General features: G+C 41.4%; 1 protein-coding gene across 3 annotated transcripts; it reads left to right on the top strand.

Moving 5' to 3' along the window:
• The first annotated feature begins 1892 nt into the window (after positions 1–1892).
• Positions 1893–24844, top strand: LOC140303679 (vitamin D3 receptor B). 3 transcript variants are annotated; one of them, XM_072382536.1, is made up of 10 exons: positions 1893–2114; positions 2846–2919; positions 11489–11636; positions 12531–12661; positions 14085–14281; positions 14382–14481; positions 14915–15095; positions 16533–16684; positions 18510–18626; positions 19197–24844. In XM_072382536.1, the coding sequence occupies exons 3-10, from the start codon at positions 11491–11493 to the stop codon at positions 19448–19450; spliced, it is 1278 nt and encodes a 425-aa protein (XP_072238637.1). In that variant the 5' UTR covers positions 1893–2114; positions 2846–2919; positions 11489–11490; the 3' UTR covers positions 19451–24844. The 3 variants fall into 3 exon arrangements, with proteins under 3 accessions (XP_072238637.1, XP_072238635.1, XP_072238636.1); XM_072382534.1 differs by having other exon boundaries at positions 1893–2118; XM_072382535.1 differs by having other exon boundaries at positions 1893–2541.
• Positions 24845–25691: the final 847 nt, after the last annotated feature.

Below are 25691 nucleotides of genomic sequence, written 5' to 3'. Positions count from 1 at the left end.
TCTGATTTCTAGTTTCCACTCTCCTGGTTTCCAAACGGCAAGCCAGCTTACTGTGAAGAACCGGAGCATCTGAGGACACAAAATGGCTGGGCCAGGATGCGTGTCTGACATGGGTGTTGCGGAGCCAAATAAATCCCCGTTAGCAGAACGGCTTGATCCAGTCCTGGTGCCAGAGCTGGAAACAAGCCAAACCACAGGATAAGGATCAACTCTCCATGAACATGAACCTAACACCCACACACTTTACTACCAGTTACTGCACATGAATCAACATTTATTAAGCCTATGACACTTGTCTAATGTGTTGGCAGGATCAGAATATGCTAGTTCTGAAGGGGCAGATAGAATGCAAAGCTGGCATAAACAAGACTGTAGCCGACAGTGAACTTTGCTCATGTGTCCTTGGGGTTTATGGTGCGAGCCTAATTGTTGAGTGGTCTGTACTCTTTGGCAAAACAGTGGGTACAAAATGTATAACTGTTTAATGTGGAATGGACTAGAATAGTTAGAGAATGTTTGTTGTAAAAATTCTTGTCGTTTTGGAGGGAAAAGCAATGCTAGCTGGAGATTTGGAGAGCAGAAAAGGAGTGAAGATTATGCTGCGACTATTGCACTCCTCAATGCTGAGTGAAATGGAGGGATGCTACACATTTGTTAAATAGGGGTAGCTTGTTCACACCTTTTGTGAACTGTAAGGTGCAATAAACTGGCTGCAACTTGTACTTTCTGATTACAGCCTTTATCTGTTTAACGATAAGCTTTTAAAGCTGCTGTTTCCAGTTAGATTTTATTTAAAATGTTTACATGCTTAAGATAATTTCAGAGTAGAGTCGACAAACTATGTCCAGGGATTAGAAAATGCAAAGAACAACAATAAAAATATTAAACATGTTGAGAATTGTATTGGTCCTGTAAATCGCTGGTGATGACAGTGTAATGCATGACAGGGTCCTTATGATAAATTATGATGAATACACAGTAGCTTGCGGTTTCAAAGTCAGTGGTTTTCTTTTTCTTTCTGCACACTTACTCTTGTTTTCCTGATTGCTTGGATGTGTGTGTGTAGTTCTAGCCCCCCTCTCTTTGTCCCACTCCCCTTCTTATCTGAGGCCTATACGGTGTTTACATGTTAGACACACATCTGACCTTCTCTTAGCCCCCCTCCACTGATTTTAAAACCACACACACACACACACACACAAGCGCACACACACACTCCACCACCACCATTTTAACCACCCACCAGAGGATCTATACGCCTCGAGCGATCAGTTACCAAATAACGGCTTAAAGAAAGCAAAGGAATGAATTAAGAACATGTCCAACGAATTCGATTAAGGATCTGATTAACTGTACTTTAAAAGGATATTCGGACATTTGTTATGCATTGCACATCCATATAAACATCGCCATGCAGCAGTATTGCCTCCCAGCCTACCACTGTACTGCAGAGAGGACACACCCCTCAAATACGCACGCCTCGCTGCGCATATTTGCATAGTGTCAAAGGAAACATGAATCAAAATGTATTAAACTAAAGATCTGGGGCGCGACATCTCTCGTTATAAAGTTTCAGTTGTGTTACATCGACTGTGACCTTATTGGGTTTATCAAAAAAATAAAAAAAATGCAATGCTTATGTATGCTGCAAACAAAGACTCTCGGTACCGCTGCAGGTGAAAACCAGGCCTCACTGAAACGATTTCCACCAACTGAGACAACAGAACGTGGCCAGTGTGAGCACCGTAATCCCCGCGCAGCGTCTCCATTGATTCAGAGATCAACGGTAAAACCATGTTGCTTTAAACCTCACGCGGTCAAAGTTGTTTACCTCTTCGTTACCTCTGACGTCAAGACACACCCCTGTTTGACGGGGCGGTCCTCCGCGTTATGAGCACCAGAGCAGACCAAGCACACAGCGGCTGGACACTCACGTTACCAACCACAAAGCAGGACGCACGCAGAGTCAACCTATGATTGGTTATCGTAGGGGCCGAGGGGGAAATCCCTTTTTCCCGTAGAGATCGAAGAGAGGGGCGGTGCATAACAAAAAGTAATGGCCATCTATTTGGACCCTGGAGAAGAAGGTTTAGCCTATTTATCGTCGGACAGCCGTAGGTATGCCCGAGTTTTCTGAATGTTAGCACCTGCGTTAGCCTTTCAGTGACTGACGGCTGCGTTTTTCCGTTGGATGGTCGTGGCTCGCGGTCGCAGAACTGTTCATAAGCTGGCTGAACTCGCTGCCGCGTTTAGGGTTAAAGCAGCCAGCTAGCCACGCTAACGCTAGCTACTACAACTGATGCTGTGTGTGAGCGTGTATGTGTGTGTGCGTGTGTGAACGTCTGGAAGGGCGTACGAGTTTGACGTTTTCTCCCCAAGTCTCCTCACATTTCTGAGTTGAACGCAGCGCGGTCGTTTCTCCTTTAAGCTAACTTACTCTGTCCAACATGGAGGAGACACACTTTGTAAAAGCATGAAGAAGACGGCGACTAAAGAGGATTAAAAGCTACTCGGTCTTGATGGGGGGAAAGTTGAGCTGAGGTATGAAACTCGCATGCAGTGGAGGAATGCTGAAGTCGTATATTGATTTTTTTGGTGTGCGTGTGTGTGTGTGTGTTTTTCTCGCTCAAGAACCTAGAAAACATGTTTGACACAGTCAAACTGACGTTTTATAAGGGCTGTGTGTCTACGTACTCGCTCAAGTTCTGCATGATTACTACTGAGTGTGTATGTTGCTGTTGGAAATAGTTCAGTGTTACATAAACAGAGTAACTGCAGGTCAGGTCCTAAGGTAAAGGCCCTCTCAGTGACTTGCGACATGCCAATTTGCTCTTGTATTGAACAGGATTACCAGCCTGGGATAAAGTGAAGAAAGGTTTCCAGTCTTACACATTGTGAACGGGCATGCTAAAACCCCAGGTGAGCCTTGTTTTTATTTCTGCCTTTAAGTCGCACATGTAAAAATGCACTTGTGTGTACTGCCTGTGTGAAAGTAGTCTTTCACGTGTTATGAAATCTATAACTTTTGCTTTTTGACCAGAGTTTGTCATGGATTTATTTTTTTTTTTTTTTACAATCTCGTGACTTTATGGCTGTAATTGATTGTTAGAAATGGGACAAATTCACTCACAAAAAGTTGAAACGGTTTTCACAGGAATAAACAAATGCCTGATTCATTTGATGTGACCATAGTACCACTTTCAGCACTAAACACCGAAGCCTGGGTGTTGTGTAATGAAATCTGCAGGACTGCATAGGAGATTTGCCAATAGAAATCATTAAAGTGTAGAGCTTATTTTTTTTTTCTTCTATTGAAATTACTATGAATCATTACTATGAACTGCTGCTGGTTTTGTCACATTTCATAACTCCTTTTCTTGTTTATTGTTTTTACACACACACACACAACATTTATTGAGTGTGCGTATAAGGGCGTACAAGTTAATGCTTTGATGCAGATGTTCTCTTGCCTTTACCTCCGTAAGCCCGTGCACAAGAGTCTCATGAGCAGGAAGGGAGATGTGTATCTGTGCCACAAACACAACATGGCACGCCGATGTTTGGCACAATTGTTTGCATTTCTATGGCTAGTTTGCGTTCACTTCGACAGTCGTGAACAAAAGCCTCCAAGAGTTTTCTCCTTTAAGTCTGAAATTTAAACAACATCCAGCTTTTTCCTCTCGGCTGCTTTAAACCAAAAAAAAAAAAGTGAACGTGAAGGGATCAAGTTCTTCTAACAGCAAGGGGTATATATGCCTATTTCTTTTCTTTTTTGTTTCACAGAGTTTCGTGTTATGTTTTCCACACCTTTGAGTTTATGTTGGAAAAAATGCCTGCGGTACGGACGGCACTGACACCGTTTTTACAGGAGCTCGTTAACTGATCTGGGGAGAGTTAATTGTGTCAGCCGTGCAGGTATATAATCAATGGTCATATTGGTTCTGAATTGAAATGGCGTGAACATTTACTAAAGAGTCAGTATAATTTGCATCAGCATTATTCAGCTTAAATGTTGATCTGGTGGCTTTTGGGGGTTCACATCAAGTTTTCTGTAGGACTGAGCATATAGCAATTTTTGGAATCCACAATATGGGCTTGGTTTTTTTGTCTTTTTGCGGGCTGCTGTAGGAGGTTCGTTTACGGGAATGTGATGGTACAGTCCATTAGTTTTCCCATCCACTGAAATACCCCCACCGCCCCACTTTAGTGACTGCTGTAATTGGTTTCTTCCTTTTACATGTGACACTATAGAAAGAATGAGGCGGCTGCACATAACTGCAAAGACCATCTTGTATGTTTCTCACATCTGTTTAGTTCCTTTGAAGGTAATGACATGTCAATATCCCCCTAATCTCCTCAAGCCCTGAATTACCTCCTGTGGTTGATGATTTCTAGCCTGACTATCACACAGGTGATATTTGTTGCATATGGAGGGCAGGTCGTGCTGAAAAGATTCTTCTGAAAGCAAATACAGTTTGTCACTGTTGGATATCAAAGGCAGTTGATCCTAATTAGTTTTGTCATCTGTATTTCATATAAAGTGATTGTACAGGAATTTCCTTAGAGTTTACATTTTTATTAAAACTGTTTCCTGAAAGAGAGACAGCGTTTTATAGAGGGTTATATAACTTGACTTGTGGGTAACTGCTTTTGCACCCACCTCCCACATGTCTGTTGTCCGTCCGGTTCTGTCCAGTTGGCTTTCTGTGTTCGCAGCTCTGTGTGTTACAGAATGTGCATTCTCTGTCAAACACGGCATAGACATTAACAGGACTTTTGGTGCGTGCGTGTGTGTTTTAGTGGACCTCTCCCTGCCTCGTCTCTTTCCCCTCTCCAGAGTCCAGCAAGAGGCCCAGCATAAGGGGGCAGCCTGCCGTTACTGCCTCTCTCTCTCTCTCCTTGCTGGCCAGCACTGGGGCCTGTGTGTTTGGGTGGTGGGGGTTTAGGCTGGACACGGGACATGGGACCCCCCACCCCTTCCACCCCAGTTTAGCCCATCCTGTGTGGGGCACAGGTCACCTTGTCATGTGCTATTACTGCTGCTGTAACATGCTCCCTGTGATCGTAGAAAAAGAGCATGAGATAGACTCGTGGAGGCTGTGGGAGGGAGAATGAGAGGGAAGCGAAGAGACAGGACTGGACTAGTCTGCAAAGCCAGTTGTTTAGCTGCATTACAGACTCAGTTTGTCTACTTTGTTTTTGTTAGATCCACAGCGTCTCTTTTTGTTCATTGTTTTCTCTCCACTGTCACTCCCCCTAGGATGTTATGTGTGTGTGTGTGTGTGTGTGTGTATATATATATATATATATATATATATATATATATATAGATAGATAGATAGATAGATACACATAATTTCTTTCTTTCACAAGGACATTTCTAAAGATCTAACACATTAGAATTCAACTCGAATTGTCTTTAATCCTAATAATGTTTCCAAGTACTGATGCTTGTTTTTTTCCTCCCTACCTGAAACCATGTTTAGAATTCCTTTTCATCCTCTTTGCTGGTATTGTGAGCTAACATGCGCTTCTCTGGGTGAATCACAGGGCCATGTGTTTCCATTGTAGCCCAGTTCTCTCTGCAGCCTGGGTCATTCCAGATCTGATTTGTTTTATGTCTCTTCTGTACTCGTAGTGACCCAGCCCGAGGTATGCAGTAAAACACATCGGCTTACCCCCCCCCCCCCCCCCCCCCCCAACTCTCATCAACTTCTTTCAGTCTGTTCTCTCTCTCCTCATCTCCTCCCTTTATATTTTTCTCCCACTATTTTGCTCTCTGTTTTTTCCCTTCAACAGAAACTTTTGGCAGGATGGAACAATTTCAGAACAATTTGTGGGATTGCGTCATGTGATGTAGATTGAAGATGCTCATTGGACTGTCACCCGGGGGCCGCCTTCTCTCGCTCTAGCGTTCCACAGCAAGCCCTCTCTTTCCTCCAGACCTGCTATAGGTCTGGATGTGATTCTGACTTTAACTCTTATGTGTTGGGATGTGGTCTGTAAACTCATTGCTGACATTCTTAGGACGTGATGCCAGAGGTTTTTTATTTCCCGCTTTCCCGTCTCTTCTCTACATGTCTGTGTGCACTTGAAATGCCGCCTGGATCCTCCCCTCTGCTCACATTGTTATATCTTTCTGTCTTCAGTCACATTTCATTTCAACACTCAAGTATTAACGGTATCATGTTATATGGGTTGTTGAGCGGTTGCCGTGTGTTTTGGATGGGTTTCCTTGTCGCTTGGTATTGACTTTGATGAAGATTTATCTAACATCTTGGCTGCACTCCATATCTTTTTCACAGCCTAAGTCTCACTGATGTTACGACTGTTACGCTTGACGGCAAGAACCGGTGACCACTATCCATTTTGGTACTCGGCACCCTTTTGATGGAGCTGAACATCAAATGGGGAGCAGAATAGAGGGAAATAAGTTAACTTGCGATTGGGACAGGACTCATGACATGATCTACTTTGGCACTTTCCCCTTCATTAATATCTCACAGCAGCTCAAACTATCACTTCTAACCACCACATTCACGCATTGCTATATTGAAAGAGCTGCGGTCTTTATGCAGCAACATCCCAACATTTCATCTCTAACCTGGGAACAGTCATAACATCGCCGTCTGGATTATGGGTAACACGCATGTCAGTTCAGCCATACTGGTAATAAATGAAAGGAGGAAACAATGAGTCACTGTACCACTGCATGCTAAGTTTCACTTGTTCTCTCTCAGCTCCTCTGTTGGGAAGAAAGAAGGGGAAACTCCCTATCCTCTCCTCCAACTACTCAGCCAAAATTGGGAATGTGTCTTTATTTTGCAGCTTTCACCACCCAGTTAAAATGACATGTTAGAGTCAGTTTGTGGTAAGATGGATAATTACAGCAGGCCTCATCTCTTGCTCATCAGTCTCCGCCACTGTTTCACTCCAGGCACCAGTCTTTTAATGCGTTTGGTTTTTGCCTCCTTTCGTTGTTAATTCCCAGATAAATCCATCAATTTGTTTTAAAGTTGGGGGTCATTCATGACGTAGGTGCAGTCAGTGCAAGAAGTTCTTCCTTTTTAGGGTTAGGGTTCATCTATTCCGATGCATTTTGATAACTGGTTGTGTTAAACTGGCATTTACTGCTTTTTCTGTGTTTTATTGTCATTGTATATATTTGGCATCCCTAACACCTGTCTGATATGCGGTAGAAGGTGTGTGTGTGTGTGAACCATTTACATTCTGTATTTCAGGCAAAGCATTTGGAAAGGAGTGGATGGTATTATGTTTTTTTTATTTTTATTTATTAATTTGTAATGGATTGATTTTCCTTTGTAAGAAAACATCCCTGTGCCTGGCGCTTTTCTATAGGGGCCACAGTTTCACCGTACCTTCCAGTGCGGTTCTGGGAGTCACTGTAAACATGTTTGATTTATTTTTTTTTGGTTCTGAGAAATTGTGAGCCGGCACATATGTGTCAGACGGGTGAGCAGAAGGGTCAGTGGTGTCGAGGCTGTCACGTGTTGCTTAACCCCGACTACCACTTTTAAAACACTACTGCCTTGAACCTAAATGTCTCTAGCCTTAAAAGACGCGTTAGAATTTAAGTGATTCGTTTTCTCCCGAGCACAGTTTACCAGGAGACAGATTCCATACGAAGCAGCATGTTACAACAAAAGCAGCTCGTTCATTTGAAAGATTAACTGAAGTAGGAGCAGCGCTCTGACAGTGCAGTCCTAACATGAACGACACATCTTTTTTTTTTTGTTTGCCTTGATCCTTTTCAAGATGAGGGACAGCCAGAGATTGGGCGCGTTTATATTTAGTCAGGAACTCAAGTCGCTTTTGACAGTGTATTTTTAGCCAGCTTTTGAAATGACAAAATGTCTGTTTGTGTTAATCATCTTTAAGCCACTGCTCAGTTGCCGCTCCTCATGATATTCCTCACTCATTTCCACAACTGCCAGCAGGGTACATTGGGCCGTGGTGACCCTTTCCAGCTGTATCCCTGTACATATCTGTCTGTTTTTACTTTTGTTTCAGCATCCCTTCAGTCTCACTTCGTCTGTGGCCTGCTTCACCCGTACATCCCTCTCTCCTCCTACGTTACTCTCGCTGCAGGCTGGCTCTTCTCTCTGAATGATACAGTCAATCGCAGGCCAGTGTACGAGAACTCATTCCAGCAGTCTGAGTAGTGAGGTGGAATAGAGACACGAGCAGATAGAAAACACTCCTACTCTGTGGGGAAGGCTGTCCCACATCATTTATTTCTAACTTGCAGCTTAAAGAATAAACGAGATTTAAAAAAAAAACAAGATAATTGTGATAAAACAGTTACTGTGCCACATTCTCTTTAACAGTTCTACTCTTGTTTTATCTTATGCAGTGATGATATTTTACCCATCACTTAAAGCCCAAAGTCGCTTTCGGGCTGGAATGTTTAATTCAGTTCAGACCAAATACATTCAATCTAGGGCTGTATAGTATATAAAAAATGTGTTCTTACCACAATAAAAATATGCACAACATCAGTACTGCAAAGGAAATGTTAATGGACATTTTGATTCGAAATAGAACAAGCTGCGTTCTGCTGCTTTTGTGCATATTCTGCAGCTAACCAGCATCCACAGGTGCAGAAGTGGAATTAATCCCCCGTTAATACACTAGAGATGAGCACGATATATCAAAGTATTTGTGTATGTATAAGTTGTATAGAGATTGCGATATTAAACTAAATGTGGCATATTTACCTAATATCATTCAGCCCTAATTCACTACTACAATGTAAAACCTGCCATTTTGAGCTTACAGCAAAGGTACTATATTAGTAAGAGAGAAATCGCACAACAAATACACACTGTAAACACACCAGAGCGCAGTCCATGAGAGGCTCGGACAATATAAGAGAATCATAGCATTTTACATAAAGTTGTGTTGGTGTCTTAATAACCAGATTGTAGTTCTTAAAGATATTTGTGATCCACCCAGTTGGTGTAAGCATTGTTAAGGACGTGGTGTCTTGTGTTAATTAGCCTTCAGGTAAAGGTGTTCGTAGCCAAGCTGCGTTCAAATATGCCTAAGTTACTATGCTGCTCTATACCTAAACTTTATGCATCTGGTAAAGGGAATAATATTTTGAGTTATTACCGCAGCAAAGGATTTAATTGATCCTTCCAAAGTGTATATTGGTCAAGAGTCAGACATTCAGTCGTGGCCTGAAGCTGAAAACCTGTTGTTTGGCTTTGTGTACCCAAGACTGGAATGAGTACAGATCTAGTCTAATAAGCTGATGCATTATTTAGAGCTCTTTCAATTCTGCCTTGCATTTAGTCTAATGGCCTGTCAAGGCTGAATGCAGTCACAAAGGACTGACTTCAGTGATCATTCGATAATAAACTAAGGTAAATGGGTGTTTTGGTTCACAATGAATGATGAGTGTAAGAGTCTGCTGAGATTAGTTTGCCGAGGGGCAGTAGAACTGATACAGTTGCTTCATTGTGAAGTCTGTTCCATTTATACCGGTCAGAGTTACGTAACATGACAGCTATTATGGATTTCTGACTCTTATGTTAGACCGGCGAAAAGTACTAATTAGATTTTGAAATCGGCCACAGATTTCTTTCTTTTTTTGTAGTTGTTGTTGTGATAGTGAAGAAAACTCTTGAGTCCACAGTTCATCACTTCTCCGGACGCTACCACAGACTTGAGCTGGTTCTCTTAACCGATCAAGATACACAAAAAGCACTGCCTACTGACCAGTCAATTGTTTTTGGAGAAAAAAAAGTGAATAAAACAGTGGTTGGACTGTGAGAGTGTCCTCTGTTTTTCATTTTTCTCAGGATCAGAGAACTCGATCACGTGAAGCCAGAAAACGCTGCATTCACGGGATTATCTGATTTACATTGACTCCTGTTCAGCTGAGTTTTTGTTCTTGAAAAGGTTTGCATGCGTGTGATGCAGACCCTCAAAGGCCTCACTCGCAAATGAATGCACATTATTTAAGATAGTGCAAGAGCTTGAAATATAAAACCCTTCATCTCAAATATTCTATGGCAAATACGTCAGGGGGGGGCTTAATGATGTATCCATTGATTAAAATGTATAATACCACTTTCAGGGCTTTTGATTTATGTAGAGCGACCGATGATTTGTGCAGCTGTCCAGTATGTCATTCGGAAGGAACTTAAAGTGAACATGTGTACTTTGACCTTTAGAAATAAAGGAATGCGAGAGTTGTTTAGGACACATCTTTGCCCACTCAGTAACTGGTTTCAACGAAGACCCTCAAAACAGGGAGAGTTTGTAGTATCCTTTACATTCTCTGTCTGTGTTTTTTTTTTTTTTTTTATCTAATGTTTCCTCGCAGATATTGTCACAAAAAAAAAAAGAAAAAGTCTGCTCTGCTTCAGGTTCACCTGGTTGAAGCTCACGGCCTCAGTAGCAAGACCAAAACAGTCTTGACAAGGCTCTCTGTGGTCTGTTGTTTATCAGGACTCTGTTCAGCCCATCTGCTGAATTGCCTCGACAAATATTTGCAGATATGTTTTGGTGTACTGTAACAGATGTATCAGAGATTCCTGGTCGAAGCATGTGGTTCCCGTTTGAGCTACCGAAGAAGCTCGAGCCTTTGCAATTCAGGACGTCTGCGGCAAAAAGGCAATGACTAGATGTCTCTGTTTACCGCTGGACAAAAGTGGAAAAACAGCAACAACTTTTCAGCTCCAGTGGTTGTACTTTGACACATTTTTTTATAAGGCACGAATGATGAAGTTTTCTGTCAAAATTAATTGAAATGATTCATTTAGGCCCTTACCACGTCGGCTGTTGATATGTGACTTTGTTAAGTATGGGTTTCGCTACCCTCCTTCGTCCATCGTTGGCTTTGTTTTCACTCTGCAGTGAAAGCAAAGAAAGGAATAAGAGAGGAGCTTTGTGAAGGACAGTGATAGTTTATGAGGATGCTTGCCTTGTGGTGACATGCCTCCTGTTTTTTCTTCTTCTTCTTCTTCTTCTCGCTCTCACAAGGCAAAGCTAAAAAGGTACTCTGAGCACTATGTAATCAAATGTAACCCATATCCAGCTTTTTGGGGTGAAACAGGGTTTTTTCCACTTGATTCATATGGCTCCAGTTCCTTCCCCCGGGATAAAACCACTGGAGTTTAGTTTGCTTCCAAAGGGAAGATTAGGACGTAGAATCACATGCAAACATTTTGGTCAGCGGATGAAAAGAGATGTCTCGCTTAATGTAAGGTTTTTATGGAATGAAAATGGCTAGTTTCTTAAATAAAATGACACAGTTTTTTCCTCTACTGTATCTTATTGTATTGAAATTGCGAGTGGTTCTAATTTGAGTGGATATTTCTGCATTTACTACTGATATTAGGAGTTGGCAGGTTTATTCGTGCGTTTCTGTTTGTGGGCTAATTGTTGGCTGAGTGGCTCAGTAAGTGAGCATTTTCTATGACTGGAAGGTGTTATCCATCCTTTTCTCTCTGTTTAGTGATGGAGTCTACCGTTGTGAGTACTTCCACTCTGGCCCCCGATGAGTTTGATAGGAATGTGCCGCGGATATGCGGCGTGTGTGGCGACAAAGCCACCGGCTTCCACTTCAATGCCATGACCTGTGAAGGATGCAAGGGCTTTTTCAGGTAAACAAATGCACAAATACCGATACCATGAAACCGAATCTTTACCATGTCACAGATTAAGCTACTCGCAGACATACAAGCTCAAATATTTTTTCTTTTCTTCTAATTGCCACCTACATGGTTACGCACATGTAATGTAATTGCCGCCCACAGTCAAAAAGGAACACTCTCAAAACCACTGAGAACATTTGTTTTTGCACTAATGCTCAGCAGCAGGTCGAGAATACAAATGAGCTTAGTCCTATAGTTAATGCCTTGGCTGCTCCCCGCTCATTGACTCAGACATGAGTTTCCAATTTAACCCAAGAAGAAACCAGAGTAAGTCTTGGGGGTTTTTTGTGTGTTTTTTTATATTTTTTTATACGTATTCGTGTGTTTAACGTACCCGACCATTTGCGTCTGTTCTCTCTGCGGTGTTGATATTCAAAGGGAGAGCAGAAAAAACACGGATGTTTAATAATCTCCTTCCTCATCTCTCAGATGGCCCTGGTTTGAACTCTCACAAAGCATGCGTGTCTGTATGTTTTTGCTCACATCTGTGTATAAATGTTCATACATTCATGTGACTAAATCATTACATTTTGCGTCACTCCTTGGCAAGACCCCCGGATTCTTTGGCGCTCGTCCAAATTTATGCTGTTTCTTACAATCCCACGCTTGAAGGGCAAAAAAATGTTTATCCATCCCTGGCATGATTATTATTTGTACAAAACGTTGTCAAGGTGCCTCATTGCTACATTACATTCCAGCATAAAAAAAAACCTCATATAATTACAAACATGTTCAGGCACACACACACTGAGCCTTAAATCCACTGACTTCTTAGACATTTTGGGTCCTTATATACTTTCCTTTGTATTGAAATAGACTTTAAAATGTCTGCTGTTTATCCAGGCGCAGTATGAAGCGCAAGGCCTCCTTCACGTGTCCCTTTAACGGCAGTTGCACCATCACCAAGGACAACAGGCGCCACTGCCAGGCATGCCGGCTCAAACGCTGCGTGGACATCGGCATGATGAAAGAGTGTAAGTATGACAGGTGACCCATTTCTCTTCAAGGCAACATTCTAACATGCGCTTGTTAAAAAGACACAGTGTGCTTTGGGTTTCCTTTCTTACCTACAAGATGTTGCAATGTGTTTTCTTTAAGTTAATGGTTAAAAAAAAAAAAAAAAGGAAGTTACTCTCTTTCCTAAAAGAATACCTATATCACCACGTTATACATCTGTATTTTAACTGCTTTCAGACTATAAATTAGTCTCATACTGGCTCTTTAAGTTGTGGACTTTTTTTTTTTTTTAGGCTTTGAAGCCAGGATTGGATTCTTACTGTAGATTACTTTATTAATTATGAGCTGAGTGGAGACTTGAGCTCGTGTTTTGAGAGGCATGAAATGCTTAATCTGAGTCAACTTAATGTTCTGCGTCGATCTAAGAGCAGCATGCTGCTTAAAGAATGAACACAATGTGTTTATTTACGTCAGATCTGATTGTCCTTTCCTTTCTTTCTATGACTGGAGAAAATAGATTTTCTTAATTGTCGGGGAAACCTGCACATCTGATGTTTGCTGTCTCAGGGGGGGCCTCCTGTTCCTCCTGAAAATGTTATGTAATGTTTGGATTCAGGTCAGCTATCTCTGGGTCTTTGCCCCTTTTAAAGTGTTTTGAACTAGTGGACCCCTGCATGTTTTTTAAGTATACCTAATCTAAATGTATACACCTTATGTGCAGTCTTGCCAGGCTTCCATGTTCCACAGATTGTTTGTTTTCATAGTCTTCGGTTTGCTGGGACATCTTTTTTTTTTTGTTTGTTTTTTGCTAATGTCCGGATATTATCCAGAGGCCTCTTTGAAGCAAAAAAAATACTCACCCTGCGAGCTTAATGTTTTGTTTTGTTTTGTTTAGTGTTTTCCCAGCATTTCTTGAAGTGGTGGCAAAGGCAGTACAGTTTACTGCGTGTGAACAGGAGCCAGTGATGTTGCAAAAACAGCTGCATGTTGTCGAGACCCAGCTCTTTCTCTTTCTCTCTCTCTGTTTCTGTGAGCTAATTCAGTGGCTAGAACAACAAGGAGCGAACAGAACAAAGACAATGCGTTCAGTTGTTCAATGCAGCAGGGGTCTCCATATGGACCCATCCCCTCCCATTCTCTTCCTCCAGAGAATAACAACCTCCTTTCACCCAACGCAACATCAACATAGCTGTCATCACAGTGTTAAACCCAAGTACAACATGTACCTTAGAACAGCTTTGATGGTGTAGACGTATTCTGTTATTCTGGCTATTTATAATTTATAATCTCTGCCCCACGTGTTTTCTGATTTGTTTTATGTATGTTGTTCTTGCACAAAGAGATTCTGCATACATATATTTTTCCTGAAAGGTTCCTTTTTGTTCTCGTGCTTCTATATTCTAACGCTTTCTTTCTTTCGCTGTTTTTTCCCCCCTGCAGTCATTCTGACAGATGAGGAAGTACAGAGGAAGAAGGACCTGATTCAGCGGAGGAAGGATGAGGAGGCACAGCGCGAGGCAGAGAGGGAGGCACGGCGGCCCAGACTCACTGACGAACAGAGTCAAGTCATCGGCACGCTGGTGGAGGCGCACCACAAAACATACGACGACTCCTACTCCGACTTCTGTCGTTTTAGGGTTTGTTCAAATTCTCATCATCAAGGCAACGTATTGGAATGCTGACAGCACGATAATGCTGACATCATTTTCCTGACCTGCACCCTTTTCAATTGTGTAGCCTCCTGTGCGAGAGGGCCCGGTGACGCGAAGTGCCAGCAGAGCTGCCTCTCTCCACTCCCTCTCAGATGCCTCCTCTGACTCCTTCAGTCACTCTCCAGGTGACATTCACAGACCAGTGAAAACAATGACACTTGAAGATGTATTTAAACAATTTTTCCAGTAACCACCCCCTTTTTTTAAAAGCTTTTTTTGACATTGAATTAAAACTACGGTCTTTTATAAATGAAAATATGCTGCTATACTGAGAATCCAGTGGAACCCGTGTGAATAACTTGTTCTCTGCAGACACCCGACTCTCACTAGTTAACAGCAGATCATTAATGTATCCATCACTAATGGAGTGAACGCAGTGAGCGGCGTGGTCATGTGACCCACACCTAACACTTAGCGGACACTGACCTTATTTTTAGTCGTCTCTTTCAACACGTCTGCGTGGCATATGCCTTCACATGAACACTTTTCTCTCTTTTCTTTTCTCCTCCCCTCTCCTCCTCCCCTCTCCTCCACCCCGCTCGGTTTATCCTGGTGCAGAGTCGATTGACACTAAATTGAACTTCAACAACCTGCTGATGATGTACCAGGAACAGGGCAGCAGCCCGGACTCCAGTGAGGAGGAAGGCTCTAGCTTCTCAATGCTGCCCCATCTGGCTGACCTGGTCTCCTATAGCATCCAGAAGGTCATCGGCTTTGCGAAGATGATCCCGGGCTTCAGGTACGTGTGTGTCGTATCTTTCTGTCTGTTGCACAGCTAATTGTATGGTGGTGGTGTATGGTCGGTCAAAAGAAACCAAGTTTTCAAGAGAGTTTGATTCCAAAATGAAATATTCATTGACTGTTATAAGATGGTGAAACTGAAATTGGTAATAATGGCCAACAACCTTGTTACGCAGTAGTGATGCGTAACCCATTTTGTATGATTGTCTGCAGTGCACTCTAACTTTCACTTTCATTTCGGGAAGTATTGTGACTCATTGCTGATAACACAGTGACAGAAGAGGTAGACAGTATAATTTTCTCCCTACAGAATAGACTGGAAACATATAATCCTTGGCTCTGTGAACTTTTAGACTGTATTTTTATTTGCTTTTCTCCCAATGACTTTTGACCCAATTGCTCGCTGAAGACTTTGTACACGGACTTTTTCTGCTCGATGAATTGGCGTTGTACCATGGTGACGACTGCGGTCCAAAGACCATAGATCACTGATAATGGATGCAATACACTACTGAAGATGGTGTATAGCGATCTTTAGATCATTTTGAATATTCTTTAATTGAGATTGTTCATTTGGCACGGACCAGCTGTCATTGTGAGGTTATACCTGCCGGTGTATTAGTTGGTTGTGTGTCTCATGAGCACGTTTTTCTTTTCTTTTTGTATAAAAAGCATGTTTATGACTTGTTGCAGAAAATATCCTGAAAACTACAACTCTTAATGGTTCACAGTGACTCATTAAAGACATAAACAAGTATAAAATATCCCAACCCTGACAACAGAAAACACTGTACAGAATAGGATCACATGGCTGTGAAAGATAACAACCAGCTTTTTTTTTTCCCCCTTTTGTTGTAAAGGTGAAACTAAACTGACCAGGATGCTATTGTTTCTGTCCCACCTTCCACTCATGGAAACTGTTGCCTTCCAGAGTGTTTGTTTCGTGGTGTGCTGACAGGGACAAACGCACAGTGTGTTTTGGGGTCACTGCAAAGTCAAGGCTGAAACGAGTTTGAGCCCGTATTTTCCTGAAAGTTGTCATAACGACTGACAACGGGTGATGGACATGATGGATTACCTTTGGAATGTTTGTCCACTTTCGATCTGTATTCTAATCCCTGAAAAACACGCCAGACGTCTGCATGTCTCAGCTCATAACTCCTGCCACGTCATTACTTTCATTTAAAAATATTTTAAGAGCTATGACATTACAGGCAGTTTGCGAGCAGAAAAGAACTACTATATGTGTTTTTGCATCCGCACCTGCCTCCACATAGAGCCATTAAACCAGTCGTTATCAGAATTATTTTAAATGAATTGCACGACTGATTAACTGTCACATTCCACACATTAGACTTTATTTTCGATCGTATTTTTTTATGTTTCACTGTCTTCTGCGGAGCTCTTAACATAATTGATGTTTCTTTCCGCGTAGAGAGCTGACTGCAGAGGACCAGATTGCTTTGCTCAAGTCCAGTGCCATCGAGGTGATCATGCTGCGCTCGAATCAGAGCTTCAACCTGGAAGACATGTCCTGGAGCTGTGGTGCGCCTGACTTTAAATACCAGATCAGTGATGTCACCAAAGGTTAGTGTGAAGTCCACTGTGTTTACAGCGTGACTGCTCTAAAGGCTGGCTTGTGTTCAAGACTATATATATATATTCACCGCATGCTTTTTTTCCCCCTTTTTTTTCCTACTCTGAGTGAAAAAAAACAAAAAAAAAAACAAAACAAAGAAACATTTGTGCTCGTTACATATTAACACTTTTATGTTGTGTTTGAAGTAAACGGTTGGCTCCTAAAGAGGCACCCGTGTTGGACTACAGATAAGGTTACTAGCAGTGGCCCGTGTACACGCCCTTAGGCCAAAGATGCTAATGCAAGTAATTCTGCAAAACCAGTCTTACTTATCTTCTGAAGTCCCTGTGGCTTTCATTTGCCTTTCAAAAAAGGATCCCCTCTCTCTGGGATCAAGCAAAGAATGTCACTCCTGACCTGCTCACTACAAAACAACCACTGTCTGAAGCAGGATAAGAAGCTCTGTTGTGCTCGCCTTAAAATATCATTGAGTATGTGACACAAAAATGGCTTGAAGAGAAGTCTTCTCATGCAGTGACAGTGCATGCATTTTGAACGGTCTCCCCTGACACCTTCACTGTGACAGCTGCTTTTAGAGAAATGTGTATCTCACAGCAGTTAATAAACTATCTTTCATTATTTAGATGAACAAAGCTAATGCTCACATAGAGTTCAATGTTAGAATTAGGAAATTGTTTTGTGTATCCGGAGCAATTTGGAACGTCCTCAGAAAGCGTCAGCACAGTCCAGCCGTTCTATCAAAGCAAGGAGACACAGTCGCAACAATAAGTCCTAAACGTCTGTGGGTGGTGTGACCTTTGACTCGCATAGATTTACATAAACACAAACACGCTCAAATGAAATGCACTGATTATTACTCGCGTGTTAGCCGGAGAATGCACATATGCAAAGAAAAAATGATCTATCAGTTTTTAATTCCCATTTAATTCAATGACCTCATCTACTTGATGGGGATCAATAAAAAAAAAATCTGTTGTATTGTTTAATCTCTCTAGATTTGACCCGAACAGAAGTTTTTTAAATGCAAACATGCTCCAAACGAATGTACTATCACTATGTCCTTCCTGTATGAAGGTGGCCTTGTGGGTTGTCAGGTAGTGATGTCATTTTCAGCAATTAGATGCCTAAATAGTTCAGAATATCCCAGTTTTGGTCACTGTGCTCAGTGTCTCAGCGGTGGAAATAAAAACCCGGTTGATACGCAGTTACTCTTCTGTGTCCTTCTCTCTGCCTTTTGCCGCTGCACTGAGCCCTACTACAGTCAGGAGCTGCAGTCTGTGGAAAGATTACACTACCTTACAATATCATAGAACTCAAACACCACTGTTAATATACCAGAGGTTGCCACCTTGTAATTAATTTTTCGGCTTAGTGTATTCTGTTACATAATACAAGGACTAACACTGTCGGTGTTAGTGTTGTGCTTGAAGTCATAGACTGGATGTAATAACTAAAATAGATTAGAGGAGTATAGAAGGAGTTTGTCTTCCCGATATGTGTGGCAGTCAATAAGCAACAACGTGATCCATAACCACCATCAGCTGAAATTGACTTTTGTTCTGGAATCTCATTACAGTATATATTCACTCTTTTTGTTTTTTTGTTTTTTTCAAACCGCAGAATGAGTTGGTGTTATTATCACATTAACTTTGAGAACGCTGATTAAAAAAAAAAATCTTCATCATATAGGACTCCATAGAGGAAAGTGAAATGGTGATGACTAAGAGGGATGGTAGCACTCCCCTGAGGGCCTTTCCTCTACGATCGAGTTTGAAGCTGCTCAGAATATACTAATATGTTGATCCTCTACAGCGGGCCACACTCTTGAGCTGTTGGAGCCGCTGGTGAAGTTCCAGGTGGGCCTGAAGAAGCTCAGCCTACATGAGGAGGAGCACGTGCTGCTCATGGCCATCTGTTTGCTCTCTCCAGGTACTGTAGCTGGACGAGGAAATATGTGGAGAGCCACCGTGAATCGTTGATGTCTAATCTCAGTTTCATCATTATGACTGTTATATTCACAAAACAACTAAAACATCTTAATTAAGGGATGTTTTAAGTGCCCTCCCCCCCCCCCCCCCCCCCCCCCCCCCCCCCCACACACACACACACACACACTTTTTTCAGCATAAATTGCATTGTGGTGCCTCCTATGCTATTGTGGGAGTTTTGCATCTCTCTTTACATTGTGAGCAACGACCTCTATGCAAATAAATGCATTTGTGTGTGTGTGTGGTATCCATTTTCAGAAGACACTGTACATACATTATGTATGTGTAACCGAAAAGATGTTTGCATCGCTGAGTGTGAATAAGGCGCCTCATTAATATTGCCTGTGTGCACTCCTTGAGCTAAAATTAGCAAGTCACCTGACTAGAAAGTTATAACTACACATGCGAGAAACATGTTGGGTATTTTAACTGATAAGTAGTCCTTCACAATTAGTCTTAAGTGTGTTTATCAGCCACAGATCTCTTGAGCCTCTTCCCCTCTCTGCTGCAGACCGCCCAGGTGTGCAGGATCACACGAGGATTGAAGCCCTCCAAGACCGACTGTCGGAGACCCTGCAGGCCTACATCCAGCTTCACCACCCAGGAGGGCGGCTGCGGTATGCCAAGATGATCCAGAAGCTGGCGGACTTGCGTAGCCTCAACGAGGAGCACTCCAAACAGTACCGCTTACTGTCCTTCCAGCCGGAGCACAGCATGCAGCTCACCCCGCTGGTGTTGGAAGTGTTTGGCAGTGAAGTCTCCTAGAAGCCTCCTCTGAAGCCCAGTTGTGGAGAGGTGGAAGGTGGAGACAAGACCCCGAGGGGTAAAAGTGGAAGGAGGGAGCTGAGAATGTGCTGGATGGACTACAAGCAGGTGTGGAGTATAGAGCTAGCGGGGGAGAGAAAGCGGCGTGTGTGTGTGTGTGTGTGTGTGTGTGTGTGTGTGTGTATGTGTGGGACTTGTATGTAAGTCAGAAGTGTTATCTTGGTGTATAGGCCAAGTTTATGTCGAGAGCAAGCAGATGTTAAGTGACAGTAAACAAGGGAATGTCATATAGTACAAATTAAGCTATTCATACAACATCTGCCTATGTATACAGTGTTTTTGTTCATATTTAACTCGACAAACAGCTGCTTTAAATGCCTGGACATTTTGTGTGTGCACATGTCATGCACCCACCAACACAACAAGCATTCTCAGTTATTCATTTAGCCATTCAGTTGAGCTACCTCTTGGTTTTACTGGGTTTTATATCTTCATCACCTACGTGAAACAGAACAATTTAGATACAGCACAGCTAACGTTTCAGTTTACCAGTGCAAAAGCAGTGCCTGCACATTACTCAGAATTTTTGGATTATTCAGAAATCATGTAGGTTTGTCTGTTTGTTTGTTTGTCTGTTTGTTTGTTTTTTTTTTTTTTTAAATCTGCTTCTCTCCAAGGCAGCATATTTATATGACTGTGTACAATTCAAACACACGCCTTTCACCTTTCACCAAAGGTATGGTCAACTACGTTTTTAAAAAAAGCTTTCAGCACCTAAAAATAACTTTGCTGCTCCATGGCTCGCTTCACTCATGCAGCCACTCGGCAAGTTGTCTGACTAGCCTCACAGCGTATGAAGGAAAGTATCGTTATATAGATTTATACCGCACGCAGAATACAGAGCATATTCTGTAATATAGTGAGGTTTTGATAGGATCGTAGGGTGCCTGGTTTTGAGGTGAGAATTAGCCACTAAATGTGTTAGCTACTTTTACACTGCTAATTATCAATCAAACCAAGCCAGCATTATGGCTTGCTACTCTCTTTTGAATTTTTTCTTTTTTTTTTTTGTTATTTTGTGTCTTTGATTACATTTTTTTTATTTCCTTGTTAATAATTAACTGCTACCACATGTATCCTAAGCACTGTTAAACCACCCTTTAGTCAACCCTACGTATTGATATACCGTTTCTATGTCGTCACAGATTTAAAAGGGCTACAATGCCAAATCTAACTGGAATGATTTATGGAGGCCAAAGCAAGGGGCCTGTCTTCTTGTTGATATATCAGTGCATACCATATGTGGACTTTGCATAGACATGGATATAATTGCAATAGGTGTTTCTGATCGATACGTCATTTCACATTTTTTCACATTTTAAAAACAATTCCATGAATTGTTCCTCTTTAGTATACAGTGAGCTCGGTGGGCAAAGAGCTTGGGTAGCTGCTTCAGACCTCCACAGATATCACACCCCTTTCGTTTCTGACTGGGAAGTGGATTTTCGAGAATGTCTGAGGGCCTGGTTGTGGTGGTGGTGCTGTGCACCTCCACACCCTGGCCCTCCTGTTTGATGATGTATGCTGCGCAGCCCTCTAGTGGCTGCATTTTGTAAATACCAGATATATGTCAATATATGTATCTATATATACATATATATAGATATGTATATTGTATAACTATAATATGTCTGCCGCTGTACATAGGGCTTTTTACCCAGACAGATATATGCAATTACAGTTGACCATTATTTCGTTCTAAACTATTATCACTATGTTCTGAAACACTCGTGTTTTTTGGTAGGAACACTTTAGAAACGGCTTAAACAGGGGCTGCTTGTGTGTTTGACACAGTCAGATTCTTATTTGTTTAGTGGTGGGATGACGTTAACTTCCACAGTTCCTTTTCAGAAAGAGAACAAGATGTCCTCAAATATAAGCCATATAGCTCACCAAGCCAGCTAAACACCTGTTATATTACAGTACATCACAATGATGACTCCAGAGCCTTGGGAATTTTCATTTTATAATCTGCTAAGTGTAAATACTAGTCATCTGTGGCTTTAGGAACATGAGCTTGTATATCATGGAAGCTTGCCTTCTCTCTGCTGTCAGTCATCTTTGGCCTATGCTTCATCAGGTAGCATCTAATGGCATATTAACCAAACTGCCAACAGACTTTAATCATTTGGCTATACAGGCCAGTGCTCTATAGCTCGCTGCTTGTGGGATTTGTATAAGATGAAAGAAGATGACGTGTCCTCTACATGAGGCAATTCTCTGAAAAAAAAAAAGAAAAAAAAGTGCTTAGTCCTGCCAAGTGCAGATGTCAAAGGACATCAATTAAAAATGCTCAGTCACGTGGTCCTCCAATGTCAGACATAGCCTTGGTCTCAGCAGACAGAGGTGACGATGTGGGGGAGATGGCGAGAGAAGAGCACGTTTGTTGTTAACAGCTGCATGTGGAAAGTTGTGATGGGTTTGCTTTGGTCGATTTAGTCCGCATGGATATCTTTTTCTAATTTTTTTTTTTACTCCCTCTCTCACTCTCTCCTATTTTAAGTTGTCATAATCAAAGGCCGTTCTGTCACTGTGGCTTTATTATTATTATTATTATTATTATTATACTCTTAACTGTCACTGTGATTCTTTGCAACATGACAGTCGGGGCTTCCGCTCCTCCCTCTCAAATTAATCTGCATAGCACAAACCGTTTTTTTTTTTTTTTTTAATGTTCCCATAACCTGTCGTTTTATTTTCGGCCTGAAAATCCTTTTGGATTATATATTTAATTTCACACGTCCCACAAAATGACCCTGCTGTGATTTAACTTAAGTAGTCGAGGGCTCGAGCGTCTTTAGGCAGTACCACTCGTATGTACAGTATGTCAGTTTGATGAGGGTTATGATGTGCTTGGTTACTGAACACTGAAGTTTTGAGAAGTCTCCATGTTGATTTATGCTCTCCTGAATACATACCTCTGTATGTAGGAATGAGTTTGATTTAGTTTTTTTTTTTTTTTTTGTTACCTTTTGAGGTGCAGTGTTGATTTGTGTATGTTAGATACAGCAGGAGGTTTTGGTGAAAAATGTAAGTGCCACGGGGACGTTCCCTCAACACAAGAACAGGGTAAAAGAGGAGTTTCTCTTGGGGATTTGATAACTGAACAGGAAAGCTCTCGAGGATGCGTTATAGCTACTAACCGAACATGTAGATGGTGGTAGCACACGGAATCAATACTACATGACATCAGGGGAATTCAGAGAAACCCCCTTTATAACTCGCTGTGGGATTGGAAAGGTTTTTATTTTTAACTTTGACACTTTTTTTTCCTCCATCTATTTTCCATCCTAAAAATCATGTTCACAACATGCAAATACAGTAAATGTGAATATGATGCATCGTCGAGTTTCCGTATCGTTTGTTTTCTATCATGGTAGGCTGCTCAGAATCCGTACGGATTCCCGTAGGAACACCAATGTAACACAGTAACAATGCCTGCAATATACAACTCATGGTACACTATCACCAGCAAGCTTTACAGTTTTTCATGTTCTTAAAACATTTTTGAAGTTTTTGTACTGTTGCCAATACAAATCCTGTCTGAGAAAAACACATCGAGTGTTATACTTTACACGAAACCGTTGGCCATCTTCCATGCAACGAATTTAAAGTCTTTATTCTTTTTTTTCTAATTCTTATTCTTTTCCAGCTCTTATCTTCTGGACAGGCATTGTAATGGAATCAATCTAATGTAGTTCTTAGAACAAGGAGCGTCCTCAATGGATGCACACCATAATCTACCTAAAATACCTACCTCTTTTGGCTCAGATTTTGCTTTAGCATTAAGCATTTGCCTCTGTTTTTACTTTTATATTTGTATTCATGTTGGTATTTATTGCTGTCTAATGAGTCATACTTCAATGATTACCTCAGAGATATCTCACAGGTTTGGGAGAGTCCAGCTAATGAAGTCATTCATAGTTTTTTTTTTTTTGGGTTGTTTTGTACATTTTTTTTTCCCCTCTTCTCAAACTTAGCAAAGCTTTCGTTTTTCTTTTTCTTTTTTCTTTTTTTTTAACGCACAAAATACCAGGAGTGGTTTTGATATAGTGCCTGCACTCTGACCATCTGGACTCTGGCTAGGATGAGGCTGAATTTACTCCAGAAGCGGCATTCTTTTCTGCATCTTCGCCCCTTACTTTGATCTTATATTCGTGTAGTTTTCAGTAACGGATGTAGTTAATCCTGCTGCCTTGTCGCCAATATCCGCAGTATCTTCATCAGTTTTTGAAGGGCAAATTGAAGAGGCGAATTTTTCAGAGTGAACGCAGCTTTAACCTGAAAGAGTTTGCAGCAGAAGGAGAAGTGAGAGGTGTCCCGTTTGATACTGTTATCATGGCCGGTGCACATCACCCTTACCTGATTATTTTTCTTTTTTTTTTCCCCAGTCATTTTCTCCGTGCTCTCTTCCTCTTCTTTCTCTCTCCTTCTGTTGTAAAGTCTCTTCCCACACCTTTGCCATTCCCTGCCAAAGTTTGGTCAAACAAGGGGAATTAGAAGGCGTGAAATCCTCAGTATCCATGCAATGCTGCTTTTGTCTTGACCGCCGCCAAGTTATGTGTAATCGACACTACATAACATGGACATCGTCCAAAGTGTGTCCCCAGTGGAGCTCCAAGCCTCAATGGAACATTGTGCAACTTAGTGGTGCTTATTAGGAAAATAATATTCCGTTGATATCCTTGTATCATATTACCAGAGCAACGACTCACTTCGGTGTGTACTCCAAAATCAAGTTTTCCGTCTTCATGTCAAACTGCTTCAGGTAAACACTGAATGAAATTGGAGCAATTTTATTGATCAGTGAATACTGAGGAACAGTGTTGCCTTGGGCACATCCACCCTGAGCTGTGTGCCATAACATGACCCTTTTAATGCAGGGGAGGGGGCGTAAATAAGCTGGCTTCAGGTGTTCCTCGGATAAAACTGAGTGGGGAGGTTGAGTGAGATTGGCTTTTTACTTAGTATTCTGTCAGCCAAGTGTATTGATCAGTTTTAATAAAGATGAATTAGAATTTGGCATTGAATTCTTACCCTGCATTGTAAACCTAAATTATACCACGTTGAATTTAAATGCCTGAGCAAACAAAAGGACTTACTATAATGTTTGTAACACATGCATATTGATCAGGCTACTAGCCATAAACTGCCTGTGTAGGTCAGCATGATATGGCTCCATTTATCAAGACGTTTAAGTCATCTAAATTCTAATGTAATTTCGATGTATCTTCTGTTTAATTATTTTCTCTTTTTTTTCTATTATAATTTGCTGTTAATGTAATGTTATTTCTGTTGGATGTTTTGCAAATCAAAAATAAACAGTTGTATATAGCAGTGGGCTTCTGTGTTATTTGTTTTACACTTTCAGGTGGGTCCTGAAATATTTGGACACTGACACGGCCTTCATTTCTGCTGGTCACCAAAACACATTCAAATTATATTAGAAACACGGGTTTAAAGTGTGGATATTATCTTTAAAAATGAGAACATTTACAGCAAATATTTCAGAAGGACTTGGGGATTTAGAGCTCGTTATTAATTAGAACCCACTTATTCTAACTAGCCAGTCAATTCAAAAGCATGTGGTCTTAATCTGTTGAGGTAAAGGTTTGGAGTTGATTGAGTGACAATTTCCATTTGGAACAAATAAATGAATTAAAAGAGAAACAGAAGTGAACAAATCAACAATTTTTCACATATTCTGAAATATGAGAAGCGTGTCGTTGAAAATAGAAAAGTCCTATTAAATTCGTACAAATAAAGAATAGTTCTTTTAAAAAGTCACGCCAGCTGTGAAACGCTATTCTAAAGACAGTTAAAACTGAGATTGTACGATATCAGGACAACAAGAAGGAAGGAGAAGGATTGCATCGTGACCCAAAGTTCACAACAGCATCTCTAATACAGGTGGAGGCCGTGTGATGGCAAGAATGTGAATTGATTTCAATGTAGCAGTGTCATCCAGGTCATGGTGATCCTAAGAGATCGAATAAGGCCAACTGGACTTTTCTTGATTCTTCAGATGTTTCAGCTCTCATCCAAAAGGGTTCTTCTCGGGGTTGGGGAGTAATTGGACAAATGAATTAATATATTTTGGTAAAAAGCTGAAAATAACCATGTATTGCTTGTCTATTAGCAGGCTGTTCTGACAAAAAGCAGAATCTACTGGGTTATTACG

Source organism: Leuresthes tenuis, unplaced genomic scaffold, assembly GCF_036924035.1.
Source record: "Leuresthes tenuis unplaced genomic scaffold, fLeuTen1.0.hap1 SCAF_3, whole genome shotgun sequence".
In the NCBI taxonomy this organism is placed as follows: domain Eukaryota; kingdom Metazoa; phylum Chordata; class Actinopteri; order Atheriniformes; family Atherinopsidae; genus Leuresthes; species Leuresthes tenuis.
Note: the sequence above shows the minus strand (reverse complement) of the source record. Positions and strands in the feature narration are given on the sequence as shown.